A 23,426-nucleotide genomic window follows, 5' to 3' on the forward strand; every position below is an offset into this window, starting at 1 on the left:
TAGAAATGGAGATGAGCACCAACCGCCAGAGTCAGACATGACTGGACTTAACGTCAAGGGAAACCTTTATCTTTTATATTTATATTTATCATGTCAGAAGCGAACTGTGGATACAAATTGTAATGTATTTGAAAACACAAACAAAGTTTAAAAACAACTACTACTACTACGACTTGGCATTATACTAAATGTCCTTTGACCAGTAACTGGCCACTTGGAGTGCCTCTGGTGTTGCTGTAAGAAGGTCCTCCACTGTGCATGTAGCAGGGCTGTCTGTGGTTTTCTCTTCTCCACAGTCACATGTCATGGACTTCACTTTGTAGCCCCATTTCTTAAGGTTGGCTCTGCATCTCATGGCGCTTTCCAAGTAGCCCAGTCTTCTGTGTGCCCAGGAGGGAGTCTCTCATCCGGCGTCAGCCACTGATTGAGGTTCCGGGTTTTAGCCTGTCAACTTTTGGATTCTTGCTTGTTGAGGTGTACCTGCGAGTATCTCTGTAGATCTTTAAAAACTATTTCTTGATTTAAGGCGTTGGCGTGCTGGCTGACACCCGAATAGGAAATGGGCCAGAGATGTCAATGCCTTGGTCCTTTCATGCTGGCTGCTACTTCCTGGCGCATCATCTAAACAATATAATTTCACCAGTGGTGTGGAGTGTAGACATCCTGTGATGATCCGGCATGTCTTAAGAGCCACATCCACTCTTTTAACGTGGTGAGATGTATACCACACTGGACATGCGTATTCAGCAGCAGAGTACCAATGCGCAAAGGCAGATGTCTTCACTGTGTCTGGTTATGATCCCCAGGTTGGGAAAGGTAGATAATGAATGATCTTTAGTTCCTGCTTGGCGTGTTCTGGAGGGACTCTACTTTTTGCTTCTCATAGACTTGGCATGGAGTTAACCAAATGTTAAAATCCTGAATAAATCACGCTTTTGATTTTGGCTTGAACACCTAAACCCCCTGACTACCGAGCTTGATTATACAGTAGAGTCTCACTTATCCAACGTTCTGGATTATCCAACGCATTTTTGTAGTCAATGTTTTCAATACACCGTGATATTTTGGTGCTAAATTTGTAAATACAGTAATTACTACATAACACTGTTGTGTATTGAACTGCTTTTTCTGTCAAATTTGTTGTAAAACATGATGTTTTGGATGCTTAATTTGTAAAATCATAATGTAATTTTATGTTTAATAGGCTTTTCCTTAATCCCTCCTTATTATCCAACATATTCGCTTATCCAACATTCTACCGGCCCGTTTATGTCGGATAAGTGAGACTTTACTGTAATTATTAATAATACTCAAGTGTACTCAAGTTTACCATGGCGGAACCAGGATTCGAACTCACATGCTCTAGATCAGGGGTCCTCAAACTTTTTAAGCCGAGGGCCGGTCCACAATCCTTCAGACTGTTGAGGGGCCGGATTATCATTTGAAAAAAATACAAACAAATTCCAATGCACACTGCATATGTCTTATTTGTAGTGCAAAAACAACAACAATAAGAACAATGAAAGAACTATACAATATTTAAAAATAAAAACAATTTTAACATACATTTATCAGGATTTCAATGGGAAGTGTGGTCCTGCTTCTGGCCAATGAGATAGTCAAATTAATTAGGGTGGTTGTTGTTGTTGTTGTGTGCCTTCAAGTCATTTCAGACTTTGGGTGAGCCTAAGTCTAAAATTTATTTATTATTTATTTACTGCATTTATTTACTACATTTGTATCACACCCTTCTCACCCCAAAGGGGACTCAGAGTGGTTTACAAATTATATGTACATACAATATATTATATTATTAGCATAGCACAATATTAGCATTATATATTACTATATTGAATTATACCACTATACTGTAATATTATTAGTAATATTTTATGTAATGAAGAATATATAATTAATATTATTATATGGTATGATTAGTGTTATATTGTATTACATTATAATATTATTATCAATATTATATATATACAATATATTATATTATAAAACTGAGGGCGGGGGCCAGGTAACAGACCTCGGAGGGCCGCATCCGGCCCCCGGGCCTTAGTTTGGGGACCCCTGCTCTAGATTACCAGCCCAACGCTCAAACCATGCGCCACGCTGACTCCTTGCTGACGTAAAAAAAAAAGGGGGGGGGAAGGAGAAACGTGGCCAGACCCAGATTTCCGAAAGCGCGAGTGCGCATGCTCGTGGCTTTCCTCTCGCTTTTCGTTACACGACTGCTTCCAGGGGGCGAGCGAGAGCCATCGCTGAAACCCTCTGGGCCCGAAATATCGCGAGAGTGTCATAGAGCGTGGGAACGCCTTCCTTTTCCGGCCGGAGCCTACCGAGGTGAGGCGCGTTTGCCGTCCTTCCGAGGCCTGTCGCGCCTTCTAGCCGGCCGGAGCCCGCACTTCGCCCGTGGTGAGTCAGACTACAGGCCTGGGGAGCTTGGTTGGTTGTGTGGAGGCCCAGGGAGGCCCATTGCCCCACTGGGCCGGCGGTGACGTTTCCTACCAGGGGCAAAATGGCTCCTCAGGGCAGGCATTTCTCCCATTTTAAGGCCCGAAATGCGAGGAGGTTGGATGTGGTCCAGATGGTGTGGGGCATTTATCCAGCTTATGTTAGCTTGCCATTGAATAGCAGAAATCCTATTGTCGAAAGCTTTCACGGCTGGAATCAGCTCACAACCTCAGGATGCCTGTCATAGATGTGGGCGAAACGTCAGGAGAGAATGCTTCTGGAACATGGCCATACTGCCCGGAAAACTCACAACAACCCAGAAATCCTATTGTTAGTCCTGGCTATTGTGATTTTTTACTGCTGCCACCTTTTTTTTGGTGGCGGGATATTTCTTTTTATTATTTTTCCAAAGGTGTGATAGGGATACAGGAAGGGGGCAGGAATGTTAAGATTACTGTCGAAGGCTTTCATGGCCGGAATTACCGGGTTGCTGTGAGTTTTCCAGACTGCCTGGCAATATTCCAGAAGTGTTCTCTCCCGATTTTCACCCACATCCACCCGCAAGCATCCTCAGAAGTAGTGAGGTCTGTTGGAAACTATACAAGTGGGATTTATATATCTGTGGAAGGTTCAGGATTGGAGAAAGAACTCATGTCTGTTGGAGGCAGGTGTGAATGTTGCAATTAATTACCTTGATTAGCATTGAAAAGCCTTGCAGCTTTAAGGCCTGGCTGCTTCCTACCTGGGGGAAAAGTGTCAAAAGTATTGCATAAATAAATAGGTTTGACACCTCTTTAACTGCCATGGCGCAATGTTGTAGGAGCTACAGTGGGAGTTGTAGTTTTACAAAGTCTTTAGCCTTCTCTGCCAAAGAGTGGGTGTGCCTCACCAAACTACAAATCCTACCTAGGATTCCATAGCATTGAGCCATGGCATTTACAGTGTGGTCAAATGGATTTATTTCTACAGTGTATGTGGATGCACCCTAAGTTTTCTCCTGTAAGTTTTTCCGTGACCCAAGGAGACTCTATGGCTCTTCTACATTGTCATATAATCCAGATTATCAAATCATAAAATCCACACCAGCTATGAACATTACCTGTTTTGGATTGGATTATATGAGTCTACACTCTCATATAATCCAGTTCAAAGCAAGTAATATGGATTTTATATGGCAGTGGAGTAGGGGCCTAAAGTGATCCTACCAGTTGCTTTTTTGGCAAGGTTTGTTCAAGGAGAGGGAGTTGCCTTTGCCTTCCTCTAAGAGAGTGTGACTTGCAGCAGGACGGAATCCAAGCATTCACAACACATGGACAATGTATGAATACTATACAGTACTACACAGGGACATAGGCCCCCTCTACCCTCACCACTTTCACAGTACACAAACAACCAAATGCATACTAAACATAAAGACAACCATACCACATACATTCAATACCACCACTTCCTCAACAATTTTTAACCAACACCACCAGATGACGCCACAGCAATGCGTGGCCGGGCACAGCTAGTGCAATATAAATATCATTAAAACAGTTGATTCATGTATCAGATGATAGATTTATTTTCCTCATGCAAATATATTTTCTTCCAATGCCTTTTAAAAATGACTGTCTTTGAGCAGTATAATAATAATAATAATAATAATAATAATAATAACAACTTTATTCTTATATCCAGCCCCATCTCCCAGAAGAGACTTGGGGCTGCTTACATGGGGACCAAGCAATAAAACATTGACATAAAATACAATCCAATTACAATGAATTAATACATAAAAACATATAAAATAGCATAAAACATAAGCTGAAGAACAACCAATAGCCAATCACTATTCAAAGGATTTGAGAAGCAGTGTTGGCAAGCTTTAGCAGAAGATGTTGTTGCAAGTGAGAGCTGGGAGCTGAAATATCTAAGAAGTTGTGATGGAAACACTAAACTCTTATCAGAGCCATAAGTCTCACCATGTTGTGGTTTTATGGAATGGTCAAAGAATGAGGTAGATAAGTTTCATTCCAAAAACCAGAGCTTTGATAAAAATTTGTGGTCATACCTTATGGGTTTTTATATGGCATAGATGGAGATTTCCCAATGTTGTTGGACCATAAGCCCTAGTCCTTCTACTTAGTATTGACAATAATGATGAGTGCTGAGAGTTGCAGTTCAGCATGATTGCTCCAGTAGTCTCTGTAGAAATGTGTTATTCAATTTGGTATTTATGTCATTACCCAGGGGTCCGTCACTGTGGTAAGCCTTTTGGTTTTCATGTTTTTGTCACAACAGCTAGGATTGTTTAAAAGCAGCCTGCTGGAACCTACAAATTCATCTTGCAAGGAAGCCTTATGATTCAGGTTTTATGTAACAGTAAAAGTGAATGTATGGAGCCAATGTGAATTTTTGGTTTGTATGGAAACAAATGAAAGCAGTGTATGCATTTATCATGACTTCACCTGCTCTGGTGAATTAAAATTAAGGGACTTATAGGAAGGAAAAGGGACCCCTGGTGGCACAGTGTGTTAAAGCGCTGAGCTGCTGAACTTGTGGACCAAAAGGTCCCAGGTTCAAATCCTGGGAGCAGAATGAACGCCCACTGTTAGCCCCAGCTCCTGCCAACCTAGCAGTTCGAAAACATGCAAATGTGAGTAGATTAATAGGTGGGAAGGTAACGGTGCTCCATGCAGTCATGCCGGCCACATGACCTTGGAGATGTCTATGGACAACGCCGGCTCTTTGGCTTAGAAATGGAGATGAGCACCAACCCCCAGAGTCGGTCACAACTGGACTTAACGTCAGGGAAAACCTTTACCTTTACCTAGGAAGGAAAATGATGAAACCTCAGTTTCATGTAGTAAATTATAGCTTCCCACATCACAAAAGAATTGTCCAGAAAGCTCTAGGTGCATGTATAGTACTTCATTTCACCTGCAGCCTTTAGTGATATCACAAGCTATTCTCAAAGCTGTAGCTGGAAGAAGTCTGACTCAGTATAAAAGCTTTACTTGTGAAAACAAAGAAAGCTCTAGTGTGCATTCACTGAATCATTCAATGTCAAATGTTTACTGCACATTAGGTTGTATTTTTGGACCATGGGCAAATGTGGCTTTAGCGAATTCTTGGGGATTTTACAGGTAATTACTTGGGCTTTACATTGATAGTCTTATTTGCTTCTATCTCCCTCCTTCCGTCTTTATGTTAGATTAAGGCTAACCAAAATAGATTCTATTTTTTATTTTGTTTGGTTTCTTAATAGAAACACAAACAATAGAAAACTGACAGTGGTCAAGTGGGCTGATGAGCCAGTAATGTTATGTTTATGTCTATAAAGAATGTGGTCATAATGCTGTTTAAGACAGGACATGTTTTGAAAATGGGGTAAGATTTGTAGCCTCTTTAAAAGCATTTTACTAGAGAAACACATAACAGCATACAGTGGGTCTCTTGTATCTGGGACGTGGGGGGGGGGGGTCAGGTTCCCCTCTGCTGCCAATATGAATAATATGGACCCCATATTATTAAATGGTGGGGATGTGAACTTGAATGCTTCAGTGAGTCCAAATGCATGTTGCTGCCATTTATCATATCAATATGGGTTGTGATGGTCCATCGTGGAGAGCCCACTGTAATACACTTTTTACTCTTCACTGTTTCCTAAATCTGGAAGAGCTTTTTATGTTTGTTTGTTCTCAGTCTCCAGAAGGTTGTTCACCAACTTGATGAGGAACTGATTCTCAGTGCAATTAATATATATAGCTCATGTACCAGCTATATTAGGGCTTTTTTTGTTCTTGCTTACGATATTAGCTACGTGTTCCAATACTGACATTGTAGATATTGTATATTATCATGTTATTTTGCTCTGATAACAAAAAGTAGATAATTGTAAAGTTGTATGCCAATAAGAGGGAGTGACAATGATTGCCTGTTTTAAAACCACTAACAAAGGAGAGCTGATCATCCACCAAGGCAGCCCATTCCACTGTTGAACAGCTACTACTGTCCTGAAACTCTTCATAATATTTTAAACATAATCACCTTTCTTATAATTTTATCATGTGGGGCTGTGGAAAACTGGTTTGCTCAATTTTCCATACATCAGAGTAGAGGTGTCTTAGTTTCAGAACTAAGTTTTCTATTAGCTGCAATCCTGTGTCAGCTTCAGGCATAGGTATATATGATTTTGAAGTATTTTGAAGCCATTTTTAGACTTAGACAAAAAACAACATATGAGTAAAGTGAAATCTAAGATACAGATTTCAAATTATGACATCAGAAAGGTTTCCCTGTTAAAAATGAATTAAACCCATAGTGTTTTCTTGGAAAAAAATGAGTAAAAAATGTGGGGTCTCCCTGGGAAAAAGTGAGTTAAAAAGTAGAGTTTCCTTGAAAGATGTGATTTTTAAAAGGATCGTGCTTCCATTGAAAGAGTATGGGGTGAAATCAGGTACTTCTCTTGGCTATGTGGAAGACCAGATTAAGCCTGTGCCTTAAAGATTTACATTTTGAATTTGGTGGTAAAAAGCCATTTCTGACTGAAATGTGTACAAAAGACAATTGAACTGAAATGGTTTTATTGCTCAATGTCAGCCAATAGTGGCAACAGAAGAAAAGTTTGTCTCCATCTTTCCCTGAGGCAGGAAGAGTATGACTCCCTCAAGACAGCAATTTATTAACAACTAGCTTATGTACCTGGCATTGTCGGGGTATGCATTTTCTAATGGCAATTATTAGAAATTCTCATTGTTAGCATGATAATTTTATGATAGCTAAGTGGTACAAGAGCCTCAGTGGTGAAGTGTGTTAAAGCACTGAGCTGTTGAACTTGCAGACCGAAAGGTCCCAGGTTCTAATCCCGGGTGCGGAGTGAGCACCCACTGTTAGCTCCAGCTTCTGCCAACATAGCAGTTCAAAAACATGCCAATGTGAGTAGATCAGTAGGTACCACTCCGGCGGGAAGGTAACTGCGCTCCATGTAAGTCATGCCGGCCACATGACCTTGGAGGTGTCTACGGACAATGCCGGCTCTTTGGCTTAGAAATGGAGATGAGCACCAACCTCCAGAGTCAGACATGACTGGACTTAACGTCAGGGGAAACCTTTACCTTAAGTGGTACAAGCTTGAATGCATTTTTTAGGTTTTCTTACTGTTTGCATTTAGTTAATTAGAAACTGATTTTTTCACATTATACTCTCATAACTAAAAATCTTACATAAGTGTAATTAATAGATATTATTGAAACTTCTCTTTTTATAACATGGTTTATTTGTACAATACTTTACACCTCTACTTGGAAAGTGCGATGCTTAAAACATATCTGCAGCCTGAAGAGGTTTCACCTGTTTTTATTTCAGCCTCTTACGCCTGATAAGTAGAGCAGACTTGTTCTAAAGCTTTGGGCCTCTCTCTTGAGATAATTCTGTCTCTTCATTTACTTATCTTAATGGTGGGTATTCAGCTCTTAAGGCCTGAACACCCAACATTAAGGTTGGGCTTATTTTTAAACTCTAAAGTTCCTAGAATAGAATAGAATAGTAGAGTTGGAAGAGACCTCAAGGGCCATCTAGTCCAACCCCCCGCTAAGAAGCAGGAAATCGCATTCAAAGCACCCCCGACAGATGGCCATCCAGCCTCTGCTTAAAAGCCTCCAAAGAAGGAGCCTCCACCGCGGCCCGGGGGAGAGAGTTCCACTGCCGAACAGCCCTCACAGTGAGGAAGTTCTTCCTGATGTTCAGGTGGAATCTCCTTTCCTGTAGTTTGAAGCCATTGTTCCGTGTCCTAGTCTGCAGGGCAGCAGAAAATAAGCTTGCTCCCTCCTCCCTATGACTTCCCCTCACATATTTGTACATGGCTATCATGTCTCCTCTCAGCCTTCTCTTCTGCAGGCTAAACATGCCCAGCTCTTTAAGCCTCTCCTCATAGGGCTTGTTCTCCAGACCCTTAATCATTTTAGTCGCCCTCCTCTGGACGCTTTCCAGCTTGTCAGCATCTCCCTTCATCTGCGGTGCCCAAAACTGGACACAGTATTCCAGGTGTGGTCTGACCAAGGCAGAATAGAGGGGGAGCATGACTTCCCTGGATCTAGACGTTATTCCCCTATTGATGCAGGCCAAAATCCCATTGGCTTTTTTAGCTGCCGCATCACATTGTAGGCTCATGTTTAACTTGTTGTCCACGAGGACTCCAAGATCTTTTTCGCACACAAATGAACTTACCTCTAGAAGAAAAAAATAAACAGTAGTTAAACTCAAGCTATTTTATAATAGAATATCATTTGCAATATGTCTTCTTTAAAAGATATACATCTTGTTTTTCAAACAGTAATCCCATTACACATTCTCTTATTTTCAAATGAAGCAAGGTATATTGTGTAAGCACTGCAGTGGGATGCCTTACATATCTTGTGGTTTTAATCTGGTACGTGGCTGTGACCACAGTTCTGCAGGCAAAACTATCTTTGGAATGAGCTGTCTGAACACCTGCTTTGTGTTTTGTTTGCTAAGGTTTTATTTGTGGGGAAAGCAACCAGAAGGGTTATACCAGGCAAGGGCAGACTACTGTCTGTAAGGAATTGTGGGAGTTGAAGTCCAAAACACCTGGAAGGCCGAAGTTTGTCTGTATCTGGGTTATAACTGTCCACACGTATACAGATTTGGTTGATTTGGCCCAATTTTTGAGAAGGCCAGCTATGTCTCATTTGGGGTTGTACCTTAAGTCTATATTTAAAGACATTAGATTCCACTTGATCGTGGATGACCAGCAGGGTACCTCTGTATAGTACTGGCGAATACAACGTACTGAAGGCTATATTTTCAGAAAAAGGAAGTGGCAAAACCACTTCTGAGCATTCTTTGCCCAAGAAAACCTATGAAATTCATTGGATTGCCACAAGTCAGCAGGTGAGTTGAAGGCACATAAATGTGTGTGTGTGTTAAGAGAAACCACTGCCTTAAATAGCTTGAGAAAAAAAACAATTTCTGCAGTGGTTAGAGATTTGCTGGGGAGACCCAAGTCCAAATGTGTACTCAAGAATGAATCTCACTGGGAGACCTTAGGCCTGTTGCATTCTCAGCCTCATGACCATACATACCTCCCAAGTTTGTTATGAAGATAAAATGGGTGGGTAGAGGGCTGTTTATCTTGGTCTTCTTGTGAGTAATTAGGATTTAATTAGCATTTACTTGGCAACTTTGCCTTGCCTCAATTTGGGTCATAAGTCCAGCCAGCCAGAACTGGCTACTTGGGCATCAGCCCATGGGAAAAAAACTGTTCCAGTTCTACAACCTGGACTTACTTTTTTACACATCCTTAGGGTTGTGCAAGTTGGAAAACGACCCGAAGGCAAACCGTGACAAAGCCCAAGACCTTATTGAAAGAAGTAAAGTCTGACATCCTGGCCTTTCAGATGCAGATAGGATCAAGCTGGTGGTTGCATTGGAATGGCTGGTGTGCGTGGGCACGCATGCCTTCAGGTCAACTGTCAACTTGTGACCCCATGCAATTTTGTTGTGTCCATAGAAATTGACTTGGATGATAATTGTATTAGCAGGCACTAGTGCCATTCATCAAACTTTTGTAAAGTTTTGAGTCAGTTTACACTATTCAGTTGCCATTAACTGAATCTTGAGATAATCATTGCATGTGTGAAAACACCCTATTAGTAGCCCCTACTCCACTGGCTATGGTGGCCTCCTTATTCCCTATATTATGGCCTGAGTCAATCTCAGACCCCCCCCCCCCCCCCAGCTGCTGTTTATTTTAGTCAGTAAACTCTATGTGTTTTCAATTTGCCAGTTGACTTAAGGTGACTTTCAAAGGAATTCTTTTAGGCAAAGGATTGCACTATGTAACAAAATTTGAAACATCTTTTATTCCTAGTTATAAAGTGTTATTTCTGTTTAATTGTGTGGTACTTGCTTTGAAGGTAGTTGTTCTACTCCAGAAACTTGTTTTTTTGTGGTTGCCACAAACTATGTTGAATTGGTTGAGACTTGAAGTATAGCAAAATGTGCTGCAGGATGACCGACAAAAACTTCGTTTTTGCAATTTAACAAACTTTTCCCCATGTTTTTAAGATACAACCAATTAGAATTTGTAACACAGAAACAAAAATCATGTTACATAGTGTTAGCTGTTTTTGCCAGTGCATTCTCTTAGAAATATAGTCCACAGCATCTGATTTTCAGTGGTGGCCTCCCATTCAATTACTAACCAGGACTGAATCTACTCAGCTTCCATGATCATATATGATCTGGAGCAGTGATCATCAAGCTTTGGTTCTCTGGGGGTTGGGTCTTCAGTTTAAGAGTATTCTGGGAGCTGAAGTCCAAAACATCTGGAAGACCAAAGTTTGGGAAGCTTGAAGAGATTCCCCATAAACATTAGGAAGAACTTCTTATCAAAAAGTTTTTTTTATGATTGCAGAATATACTTGCCATGGCGTGTGTGGTGGTTTCCTTCTCTGCAGGTTAAGCAGAGACTGAATGTGTTGTTGAAGGCTTTAATGGCCGGAATCACTTGGTTGCTGTGAGTTTTCCGGTGGCGAAGTGTGTTAAAGCACTGAGCTGCTGAACTTGCAGACCGAAAGGTCGCAGGTTCAAATCCCGGGAGCGGAGTGAGCCCCCACTGTTAGCTCCAGCTTCTGCCAACCTAGCAGTTCAAAAACATGTCAATGTGACTAGATCAATAGGTACCGCTCCGGCGGGAAGGTAACGGCGCTCCATGCAGTCATACCGGCCACATGACCTTGGAGGTGTCTACGGACAACGCTGGCTCTTCGGCTTAGAAATGGAAAAGAGCACCAACTCCCAGTGTCAGACATGACTGGACTTAACGTCAGGGGAAACCTTTACCTTTTTATGGCCATGTTCCAGAAGCATTCTCTCCTGATATTTCACCCACGTCTATGGCAGGTGTCCTCAGAGGTTGTGATAACAACCACCATGTCAGACTACACAGAGAAGCCATTGCAATCCACAAGTAGACAATTTCAACAGAAAGGAAGAAACCATGAAAATGAACAAAATCTGGTTACCAGTATTAAAAAAAACCTCTAAAATCAGAATGGTAAATAAAGAACAACACTCTGAAAACAGGGGAATTCCTGGCATAAAACAATCAGGGCCAGCTAACACCTCCCAACAAAGGATTTACCCAGGCAGGAAACAGCAAGGCTTTGAAGCTGCAAGGCCATTCAGTGCTAATCAAGGTGGCCAATTGGAACATTGCCTCAAACAGAGAAGAGTTTCTCCTTCCACAGATATATAAACCCAACTTGCCTAGTTTCCAATACCTCACAACCTCTGAGGATGCCTGCCATAGGGTTGTTGTATGTCTTTCGGGCTGTGTGGCCATGTTCCAGAAGTATTCTCGCCTGACGTTTCGCCCACATCTATGGCAGGCATCCTCAGAGGGTGTGTGGCCTGCCATAGATTTGGCCGAAACGTCAGGAGAGAATGCTTCTGGAACATGGCCATTCAACCCGGAAAACTCACAGCAACCCACTCTGTTTGGAGTGCTTTTTGTCCCTGCATGGCAGAATGGGGTTGGACAGGATGGCCCTTAGAGTCTCTTTCCTCTGACTCTGCGATGGTGCAATCTGGTAACTTAGGGTAACCTTCCCCAGGCTTTGGCCCTCCTTGGACTACAGCTCCCAGAATTCCTGTTGGCTAAACTGGATGGGGATTTTGGTGGTTGAGATCATAGGAGAACCATTGTTTGGGAGCCAAAGCTTTAGTTTATTTTGACCCTTCACATCCTCCCCACCCTCCCAAGCTTTGTAGTCTGCAGATATGGCTGGAAAAAACAGTTTGAACTTGCCTCTTTCCTTTTGCGCAAGGGAGGTTTAGGGAAGGGAGATTAGGCCGGATTCGGGGGGGGGGGGGGAGGCGAAGGGTGGCTGGCTGTTCTCCCTTTGCTGCTTCCCTCCCCCCTTCCTCCCAGTTGCTGGGCAGTTTTGGGCCCGCCCCTCCCAGCGACGTGACAGTCTGTGTCTCAGCTGTGGCGGCTGGGGCCACGTGGTCTGGGCGGGGCGGGCCAAATGCACGCTTAAAGCGGCCTGTTCCTGCCGATAGTGTATCTCCATCGGCAGAAGAGAAGGAAGAGAAGGAGGTCTAAAAGCTCGTCCTTCCTGGAAGGCAAGCGGAGGTATGCCAAGCACTGCAAGGACGCCTCAAAGGAGGAATGGGAGACCTGCTGTCGCAAAGCCCGGTTGTTTTTCTAGGGAAAACAATGGAGACATGCAAGCCCCGTTGATCTCGGCAGGTTTTACTCAGAGAGAAAGTGATCAGCTTCCCAAGTTGCTTGGCTGCATTCCTTTCTGCTTCGGGCAGTTCCTTGCACGTTGAGAGAAACCTCGGGAAGCAAAGGAGGGCAAGGCTGGGTGCTTGGCGAGCTTTCTCTGTGCGGTTCAGCATTGTTTTGGAGAAGAGGCCGGCGTTTTCTAGAAACAGGGAATACCTTTTCAAAAAGGCAAAAGGAAACATTCCTGCTGTTTACTCCGGCTTCACTGCAGTGTAAATCAGCAAGATAGGGAGCATCTACTCGCTGTAGGGTTGGTGCAATTTGACCCACTTTGAACTGCAAATTTAATTTCTGTGGAACCATGGGAGTGATACTTTTGCAATATTTTTAGCCTTTTCTGTCCAAAAGTGCGGGTGCCTCCCCAAATTTTCATTTCCCAGGATGCCATAGCATTGAACAGTGGTAGTTAAAGTAGTGTTAAACTGGGTTGCTGTATGGCCATGTTCCAGAAGCATTCTCTCCTGATGTTTCGCCCACATCTATGGCAGGCATCCTCAAGAGTTTGTGAGGTCTGTTGGAAACTAGGCATTGTAGGTTTATATATCTGTGGAAGATCCAGGGTGGGAGAAAGAACTCTTGTCTGCTTGAGGCAAGTGTGAATGGTGCAGTTGATCACCTTGATTAGCATTGAATGGCCTTGCAGCTTCAAAGCTTGGCTGCTTCCTGTCTAGGTGAATCCTTTGTTGGGAGGTGTTAGTTGGCCCTCATTGTTTCAAGTCTGGAATTCTCCTGTTTTCTGAGTATTGTTCTTTATTTACTGTCCTGATTTTAGAGTTTTTAAATACTGGTAGCCAGTTGCAACATTCACACTTGCCTCCAACAGACAAGAGTTCTTTCTCCCACCGTAAAAGCCTTTGACGACACATAGTTTTAAACTGTTAATTTGGCAGAGTAGATGCACCCATATAAAATTACTAGTTCTTTATAGGTAGGTGGGCATACATAAAGTACTCCTAAATCTAAATACAGTAGAGTCTCACTTATCCAACACTCGCTTATCCAACGTTCTGGATTATCCAACGCATTTTTGTAGTCAATGTTTTCAATACATCATGATATTTTGGTGCTAAATTTGTAAATACAGTAATTACTACATAACTACTGCGCATTGAACTACCTTTTCTGTCAAATTGGTTGTATAACATGATGTTTTGGTGCTTAATTTGTAAAATCATAACTTAATTTGATGTTTAATAGGCTTTTCCTTAATTTCTCCTTATTATCCAACATATTCACTTATCCAACATTCTGCCGGCCCATTTACGTTGGATAAATGAGACTCTACTGTACTAGTTTTAGTTCTGTGTGTTAAGTTGGAAGATGATTTTTTGCTGCTTTAGGATCTGCATATGCAGCCCAAGAAAAGATACTGAATTCTACATCTCACTCTTTGAAAAGCAAAGATCAGATGTTCAACTGCACAGTTAGTGCAGGATTGGATTATAAAAGTCCTTGGAGAAAGCGGCAAAGTCGTGATCAAAACAGTGGCTGGTGACCAAACAGATGGTAACAAGTTGCATTTCTTGTATTCAGTGGGCATATCTTGAGTTATCTTGTGGGGTTTTTCCTGTTTCTAGAATTGTAAAGAATGAGACCACTCCAGGAGAGAAGTGAAAGCTCTTTGAGCAAAGAGCCTCTTGACAAGTGTCTTCGAGCGAAGAAGGACTTGGAGACTGCAATTGCTGGAATAGTCAAGGCTGAACAGCAAGTTAAAGACAACTGGAGAGAGGTATGAAGGACACACTTCAAAACAGCAACACATCTGTACATGTCACAGAGATGCTTCACTGTCTGTCCCTTATTGCAGACCCTCCAGTGTTTCCTACTTTATACATTCTGAATGTTTTATCATGTTTCAATCTTTTCACACAGAATGCAGCATATTTTAAAACAGTGTATTAATAGCTCAAAATTTATCTTGTGATAAAGCTTTCTTACAGTAGCTTAAGGTTTAGGCCAATGTAACAAAGCTGTGCCACAAGTCATACTGTATTTTAGGCTCAGGGTGTATCTATATGGTAGAATTAATGCAGGTTGAAATTACTTTAGCTGACCTGACTCAATCCTGTGATATGGGAGTTGTAGTCTGATGAGGGACAATCTCTTTCACAAAGAGGTCTGCAGACCTTGTAAAACCACAACTCCCCTGAATCCCTGGCATTGAATCAGGGCAGTTAAAGTGGGGTCAAACTGCATTAATTCTACAGTGTAGGTGCACCTTAATTCTCAATGATATACTATCTGAAACAAAACATTTTGGCTATAATAGCAGGAGATGTCCATTAAAGGTATTGGGTAGAACATAAATAAATACTGCTCTAATTGCACGCTGTGAAGTATGGGGAATATATAGAGACTGTTTTTGTTTCATTTATATCATAATTTTAATTAGTGCGTCTCACTTGTAATATGTAGCTTTAATGGCGTAACAACAGTACTTATTTGTTACTGTAGTTCTGTAGTTGTTGGGCTTGTATAGTCATATTGGCAATTCAGTGTTATTTAAATTCTACCTCCACTCAGCTGCAGTACACGTGGTTTCACCAAGACTGTAAATACAAGATAAGATATACACAGTAATCAGGAAAAAATTCTTGGAGCCCTTCAAAGTGAAGGAACAAAAGAATGAATTAGACATCTCCTTCTTAAATCATGCTGATATGCTGAGGCAATGAGAACCCAATAATGCCCCACTCCAGAATGGGTGATAAGTTACATGACAGTTTAAATTGATTTGTCTTGGCTGAATGCTTTGTTGTGGGGAACACCTTCTCTTTTAAGATGCTTTATTTCCTTCATATAGTGGAGCCTCAACACTGAATGAAATGCAAAATTCGGTGATACATGAGTGGCTTTATTAAGTTGAGATCTCCTGTGTCTTAATTTTGTCTTGGTGATTTCTATTTCTGATACAGGTATGACTTAGGTCAAAGTTACAGGGAAGGCAGTGACTGAATCTAGCATTTATTTTGCAGGTAAAAGCCCAGATTCACAGCTGTATAAGCCGCCACCTGGAATGTTTGCGCAGCCGAGAAGTGTGGCTACTGGAACAGGTGGATCTCATCCAGCAGCTGAAGGAGGAAGCCTTGCAGCAGCAAGCACAGCAACTCTTTTGGGTAAATTGCCTGGTTCTTACACATTTAGTATCACAGTTTATATAGCCTTGACCTTGTGCACCTTGTCCCTGGCAGATTTCCCTATCTAAGCCTTGCTCATGATGTTTTTAGAGGAATCAAATATTTTTCTCTCTTGAATTGCAGTTGTTGGGACAATTTAATTGCCTCATCCACCAGTTGGAGCAGCCTCACAGCAATGACCTTGCCAACCAGATTTCAGTGTGCTTGGAAAGGTAAGCAGTTTTGTCGGAGTCATGTAGCTCTTGAATTTGACATCGGGCTCAGAATTATTTTAGGCACGGTTCACCTAATTGTGGGTTGAAACACTGCAAGCCATTTCTTTTTTTGTTTGTTTTCCCAAGAGATGCATTTGTTTTACCTCTTGCCAACAATGATACTTTAAACACAGAGGATGTATCAGAAAGCTGTTTACTGACAGTATGGATAATGCATACATGTGGACCTATTGATTAGGAGATAAGACTGAGTTAATTTTTAAGATCGTGAGAGGCATACTGTTTTTGTTCAGGTCAAAATGATAGCATTCACTATTTTCAGATCTTTGCAGAAGGTTTGGCTTAGTTCATACAAAGTGTTGCTTTTGCTATGGACATTTTCTTATACTAATACAGAATTTGAATTGATAGCCCTCTTTTCTGCTGTTACAGATTAGGCAATTTAGCTCTAAATCCAGAAGAAACTTCCATCCTAAATTTTGAAGCTGACGTGCCATTTCTTCGCCAGGCCATCACAACATTTGGTACAATCACCACCATGGTGAGTACAAGGACTTTTCTCAAGTGCAGTAGAGCTTGTTGCATATAACTACCACTGGAAATCATAGAATTTGTTACTAAAATCCTAAAGGGCTACTTCTTGTGGAGACATTGTGTTAACTTTCTGGGATATTTTTTAGAGCTGTGACAGTTGACATTTTTCCCTTAAGCAAAAACTCCTTTTGGAATTTCTCTTGATTTTTAAAAGCAGCTTGCAGTATAGTGTGTAGGGAATGGGATAAAAAAGTCTCTTTAAGTTAACAGAACTATTTTCAGGGTTCTGGATTCCAGTGAATTCCTTTTCTGGATACACTTGAAAACAAATCCACACCTTTTATTTTTGTTTTGTTTGAGGATTTGTTGGCTTGAGGTTGCTAGCTTGATATTTTGCATAGACATAGTCTGCTCAGTTATGTCTAAATATAAAAATTTACAATTAATAATACATTTAAAATAATCTTGTTTAAATTAAACAGCAAACCTCCGACAAAGAAGACAGTGCTCCTTGGATTTCTGTACAAAATTGTCCTGTAACAGCCAAACCTGAACAGGTATGTATTTTACTAGTGCAAATCCACTTGCCTGATGGCAGAACATGTTTTGAGAACTTATTTTAATAACACAATAAATTTTGATGAAGAATGAGACATGCTTAGTTTTTCTGTTCAGCTTGTCCTGTTGGGTCTCTTCTGCTTTTAACAGCATCATAAATGAAATGTACCTTATATATGTTTTGTAGCTAGTGACTAGACTGTTCAAGGATTAAGATTTGTAACTCTACATCTGTCAGATGCAACTAGCCTAGCAGTTAATGCACTTAGGCATAAGCCTAACTGATAATGTGGACTGTTTGCAGCTTTTGGGTGTCTCCCATGAAGCCCTGCAATCTTTCTTAGTTAAAGAAGACTTCCCATTTTGCTATGATAGCAGAGTAAAGGGCTATTTAGTTGTCCACATTGGTTTTCCTTAATAGAGAGAAATCATATAGTCGGCTAGAGTGCCTTTTGCTTGGCTTCATCTCTGAAATGGGGAGGTGGAGATGAAGTGTGATTGCGGATGGGTATGCATGCAAGAGAGTATGTATTTTATTAGGATATTGAGCACAGCATTTATTGTTATTATGTTTATTTAAATGTGTTAACACTAAGTGTGGTATTTCCAGAAACCTTTGTCTGGTTCATTGGGTTGTCCACTCTCTGACTGGCTTCTTGGAAACAAACCTGCAGCTAGTGCCTCCTCTGCTCCGTATGTTCCTAGCAACAACTATGAGGATTGGCTGTTGAAACCACATGTGCCAGAGACCAGTCAGGTACAATCTGCCTTTAATAAAAGTTTTAAGTTAGTTGGGAAAAATGATGTTTCTGAATTAGTGGGGTGGAAGAAGTGCAAATGTTAAATACTTGGATAATTGAACCACTGTTTCCTAAACGATGTTGACTTCATAGAGCCAATCTTTAAAGTGCTTTCATTTGCTTCTTAGGATTTTAAGTCCTCCAAGGTGTGTTACTTGGAAGAAGCATGGGGAAATCTGAAAAACCTGGAGAACTGGCTTTTGCAAACCCACCAGCAAGATGTTCCTGAATACATGGATTTCCGCCTGCGTAAATGTTCTACCTCTACTATTGGCTCCACCTTTTCTATTGAAAAAATAGATGAGCTGGAAATCTTAGAGCAAGAAGAGAGTGATCTTTCTGACTGGCTACTTACTCCTCCTGAACCAGAAAACAAGAATGCTCCAGTGGAGAAGTGGAAGCATGTGCTTAAGCCTTTTCGGGAAGAGTATAGTCTGAATGACTGGCTCTCCAAAGCAGATTCCTGCAGCAATTGTTGTGGCAACCAGGCCAAGGGCATGGAGATAGAAAACCTTGGCAATCTTAAGTGCCTTAGTGAGCACCTTGAGGGGAAGAAGTCAACTGCCAATGATGCCTGGCTTTTGCAGCCTTTTAAAGTAGAAGATGTATGTCGAGCGAATGAGTTGTGCTCCAGCTTTTCAGAATGCGTGTGTGACGACCAATGCGAGAAGGAAGCTCTCTGCAAGTGGCTCCTTAGGAAAGAAGGCAAGGATAAAAATGGCATGCCGGTGGGACAGACACCCAGTCAAGTCACTGAGCCCGAGATACTGAAACCTGCAGGGAACAACACCTGGCTCCCTCTGTCTCAGCAGTCAGTGGAAGAAGCAGCTTTCCTTGCCGCACAACAACAGCACAACTGTGCCATTCTAGAACCACTGAAAGAATTGCTCGAAACTCCTCTGTCGGCCTGGTTGGCCAGATCGGAAATCGCAGCATCGAGTATAGAAGAGAAGGCGAGCAGAGAGAAAGCGGAAATGAGCTGTAAGAGTTCCCTTCTGGAATTCCTTGAGCCATTCCACCTCCCTTTCAATGCAAACAGCTGGGTGTTGTCTTCCAAGAGCACAGAAACTTCCAACCAGCCTCCACTAGAAGACAAATGGTTGCTACGCAAAAAGGCACACGTATGTATAACCTAACCCCTTATTGACAAGGTGTTGATGATGGATAGCATTACATTATGTTTGATAGCATTTATTTTGTTTGGTTTTTTTAAAAAAAATATCCATTGTGACCAATATATTTTCATATGATTGGTATGTAATGCATTTATGGGGGAAATCCATCTAATGGGGGAAATCCATTTCTTTTAGGATTGTGGTCTTCCTACCGTTTGTGATCTATTTACTTGTATGAAGTTAAATGGAGATAGAGAAAAATGGCTATATCGGACTCCCTTGCAGGTAATTTTTTCCCCTTTTATATTGAGCCAAGTTCCATTTGTCAGCTATAAGGCTGCAAACTTTACAGATCCTGAAAGATCTTTAAAAAAGGATTGATACCTCTTTCCCCCTTGTATTGCTATGATAAAGATTAAAAGGCTTAATTGCATGGCAAATACAAGCTGTAGTTGAACCACCACTATTCATCTTGGGTTTTGTAATCAATTCTAGTAAGAAAATGGAGATACAGTAGAGTCTCACTTATCCAAGCTAAATGGGCTAGCAGAAGCTTAGATAAGCGAATATCTTGGATAATGAGGGATTAAGGAAAAGCCTATTAAACATCAAATTAGGTTATGATTTTACAAATTAAGCACCAGAACATCATGTTATACAACAAATTTGACAGAAAAAGTAGTTCATTACACATTAATGCTGTGTAGTAATTACTGTTAACACCAAAATATCACGATATATTGAAAACATTGACTACAAAAATGGCTTGGATTATCCAGAGGCTTGGATAAGTGGGACTCTACTGTAGTAGAAAAAGAAAATACTCTGGGCTTCTTAATACTCTGGACGCACATACTAGATACCTTTGTATCACTAGTTGAATTATGCCCATCAACCTTCACTCTGATCTAGACCTTTTTAAATACAGTTCCAAGAAAGAACATCTTGTTCATTAGACAAGCATCTTCTATTAATGTGTTGTCGAAGGCTTTCATGGCCGGGATCACAGGGCTGTATCGTCATGTTCTAGAAGTATTCTCTCCTGACGTTTCGCCCACATCTATGGCAGGCATCCTCAGAGGTTGTGATGGAGAAAGCTAGGCAAGGAAGGTTAATATATACAGTAGAGTCTCACTTATCCAACACTCGCTTATCCAACGTTCTGGATTATCCAACGCATTTTTGTAGTCAATGTTTTCAATATAACGTGATATTTTGGTGCTAATTTTGTAAATACAGTAATTACAACATAAAATTATTCGCTTATCCAACGTTCTGCCGGCCCGTTTATGTTGGATAAGTGAGACTCTACTGTATCTGGACTCTCCACAGATATATATATTAACCTTCCTTGCCTAGTTTTGCCAGCCCGTTTATGTTGTATAAGTGAGACTGTATTTCCAAAGGCCCAGCACACACTGCTGGTTGGTGTGCCTGCTCCAAGGCTCATCCAGCACCACTCCACCCCCTGCCACATTTGTAAGTAGTAGTTACAGTAGAGCAGAAGCTTGGATAAGCAAACATCTTGGATAATAAGGAGGGATTAAGGAAAAGCCTATTAAACATCAAATTAGGTTATGATTTTACAAATTAAGCACCAAAACATCATGTTTTACAACAAATTTGATAGAAAAGCAGTTGAATACGCAGTAATGTTGTTGTAATTACTGTATTTACGAATTTAGCACCAAAATATCACGATATATTGAAAATATTTGACTAAAAAAATGGCTTGGATAATCCAGAAACTTGGATAAGCGAGGGTTAGATAAGTGAGACTCTACTGTTATATCTAAGTTGGATTTTTGTAGCTCTGAGATTGCCTGTATTGGGAGCAAGCACATCTTACTTGGTTGTGATTTTGCAACCCTCTCCAATGCACAGCTGAGGGTGTAATAAAATGTATCCTAATTTAAATGAAGGCAGTGCATATTGTCTTTTTAGAATGTCACCCAGTATGTTCCTATAGTTGAATCTAGAAAGTTTCCAAAGACTCCTCCTTTGTTAACTCAGTAATTCTGAATTTCATTTTCTAGTTGTGAAAAGTCTGAACCATCTGAAAGAACAACACCTTCCTGCTGACCATCGCACATTTCTTCTGAGTGATTTTTAGTGTACTGCATTTCTAGTTTGTGTCTGACATCTGCCTCTTCCAGACTTGGACATTAAGTTACATGTGGTTGACTGATGACTTGCACATATGGAAGCAACAGTTCCCTTGTGTCCCATGGATGGCTATGGTGTGAAGATCTTTTCCTCAAAGCCCTTGCAAACCAGAGCTTGGAGTCATTTTCCTGACCATGCTGAAAGTTCAATGACTATTGGCCTCAAAGGACTGCAGGGAGCCGTTTTAGTGAAGATCTGCTCTCTTCTCTTCTCACAAACAGCTTCTGGTTGTTAAAGTATTACAGTGGCACTTAAAACCATGCTTAATTACAAATTTTATGCAAACTAGGTGCTCCAGAACGGTGTACAGTACAGTTAGAGGCTAAAGGCTGTATTTTTCTAGCTAAAATGGGGTCATGCCAAATCAATCACCAAAGGCTGCCAGTAACTGATGTCATGAGATAAATGAGAGAAGTGGGCTTAAATTCACCAGAGTGGATGAACATTGGTTTAAAGTACATTGCCAAGTGCAGTGTTTTTTTAATGAATAGTAACATTTAACTTCTATTTCTTTTAACTTTATAAGAATTATGGTAACTTTTGTCATGTTTAAATTAAGTAGCTTTAAGCGTTCAGCATAAAGCAAATGTGGCTTTAATGTTGAGCCTTAATACCACTTGCGCCCGGTAACCATATGGTACAGGGGCAGTCCTGATAAGCTCTGATCTTTCGTAAAAAATCTTGTTTGAAAGTGCTCTTTACCTAGTACAAATACACTTTGATCTAAAAGTTTCACAAACATAGGCCTTCAGCAGCAAAAGGGTGTTGTCACTGTCCATCTGTCTTTCATGAATGCATTCCTAATTGGAGAAATAGTTTGAGCCATTTATTGAGATATTAAGCTTTGAATGATTAATATGGTTCAATTAGTAAAGAATATCAAGGTGCATGTTGCTTCCCAAAATCAAACTGATGGTGGTATAGCAAACCCTTGCTGTTTGTCATAACCCATATTTGTTGGTGTAAATTGAATTTCTCAATTAAACCATTGCTGTGATCGAAAGACTCATTTTTGCATAGAACTGTATGCACTAACCTAGCAAGGCCAGTGATTAATGCTGATGGAAATCACAATCCACCAAAAATGGGAAGGTTGATGATCACCTTTCTAATGATCATACACTGTTTTGGTGAAAAGGGTACTATAAATCAATAGGTAATAATTTATACTACGTACAGCATAGTGTGCCACTATATATTAAGAAGTAGAACTTTTACAGAATGTTTTTGCAGAAAGATGCACAAATACTATTTATTAATCTAGCAATGAAGTTACTAGTATTTCTTAGCCCTGCCCAGAAATGTAAGCGAATCCTCCATAACCAATACAGCTGCACTTTTGTATGCAAAAGGGACAAATCCGTGTAAACACACCTTCATATCCCACTATACAAACTTTTTAAAAAATGGGACACAGATGCTTTAGGAAGTTTGTATAATTTATGCTACCTATCATGTTAACCAAGTTGTATGTAGATTTCAGTTGACTAACAAAAGACACACTTGGAATATAAACCCAGAAATTTATTTTAAGTGCTGGAACAGAACTGAACGTACTCCTATGACACATTTCAGCAGCTGAATAATGCTGACCCAATCTGAATCAAATGCTTGCCGAGTACTCCGCTCCACTTATAAACCATTAACCTGGTTTTGGCTTGTATTTACTTTTAGAAATCCTTGTTTTAATGGCACCAATAAATAGGTTGCAGTTAATAGTTTGACCTTATTTCCAGACATTTACTTGCAAAACGTGGAAAAAGTAGGCAGAAATCAAGTATTTTTACGCAGCCTTAATGCATTCCCAGACAGGTATTTAAAGCAAGGGTGGGCAGCTGGAAGCTAAATTGTGGAACCCTGTTCTTCATAACGTTCCTATTAAGCAGAAATCCGTGTTTTCAACCACAAGTATACTGTCATGAGCAATTTACTAAGTAAAGGAGAAGACCGCCAAGGTCACTCTCCCCAAAATCTTCCAACTCACTGGAGATCCCAGAAGAGAAGGTGTACTTTGGACAGTGCTTCACTTGCTACAGCTGCAAGGGAGGCAAGATGCACAGAGGAAATGAGTACACCTACCCGCACCTGACATAATAAGTCCTATCAGGAAATACTCTAGTCCATTCTATGGCATGCTTCTG

General features: G+C 40.9%; 1 protein-coding gene across 2 annotated transcripts; it reads left to right on the forward strand.

Moving 5' to 3' along the window:
• Positions 1 to 2,269: 2,269 nt before the first annotated feature.
• ncoa4 (nuclear receptor coactivator 4) lies at positions 2,270 to 22,282 on the forward strand. 2 transcript variants are annotated; one of them, XM_062975800.1, is made up of 10 exons: positions 2,270 to 2,421; positions 14,338 to 14,489; positions 15,736 to 15,876; positions 16,021 to 16,109; positions 16,545 to 16,653; positions 17,129 to 17,203; positions 17,815 to 17,961; positions 18,133 to 19,125; positions 19,315 to 19,404; positions 21,156 to 22,282. In XM_062975800.1, the coding sequence occupies exons 2-10, from the start codon at positions 14,349 to 14,351 to the stop codon at positions 21,159 to 21,161; spliced, it is 1,791 nt and encodes a 596-aa protein (XP_062831870.1). In that variant the 5' UTR covers positions 2,270 to 2,421; positions 14,338 to 14,348; the 3' UTR covers positions 21,162 to 22,282. The 2 variants fall into 2 exon arrangements, with proteins under 2 accessions (XP_062831870.1, XP_062831871.1); XM_062975801.1 differs by lacking the exon at positions 2,270 to 2,421 and adding an exon at positions 12,451 to 12,604.
• Positions 22,283 to 23,426: the final 1,144 nt, after the last annotated feature.

The sequence above is a fragment of the Anolis carolinensis genome, chromosome 3 (assembly GCF_035594765.1).
Source record: "Anolis carolinensis isolate JA03-04 chromosome 3, rAnoCar3.1.pri, whole genome shotgun sequence".
Lineage (NCBI taxonomy): Eukaryota > Metazoa > Chordata > Lepidosauria > Squamata > Dactyloidae > Anolis > Anolis carolinensis.

Coding starts and splice junctions, on each gene's coding strand:
- ncoa4 (XM_062975800.1), top strand. CDS start 14,349: ATGAGACCACTCCAGGAGAGAAGTGAAAGCTCTTTGAGCAAAGAGCCT. Junction 17,204..17,814: donor TAACAGCCAAACCTGAACAG/GTATGTATTTTA, acceptor TGGTATTTCCAG/AAACCTTTGTCTGGTTCATT. Junction 17,962..18,132: donor ATGTGCCAGAGACCAGTCAG/GTACAATCTGCC, acceptor TTTGCTTCTTAG/GATTTTAAGTCCTCCAAGGT.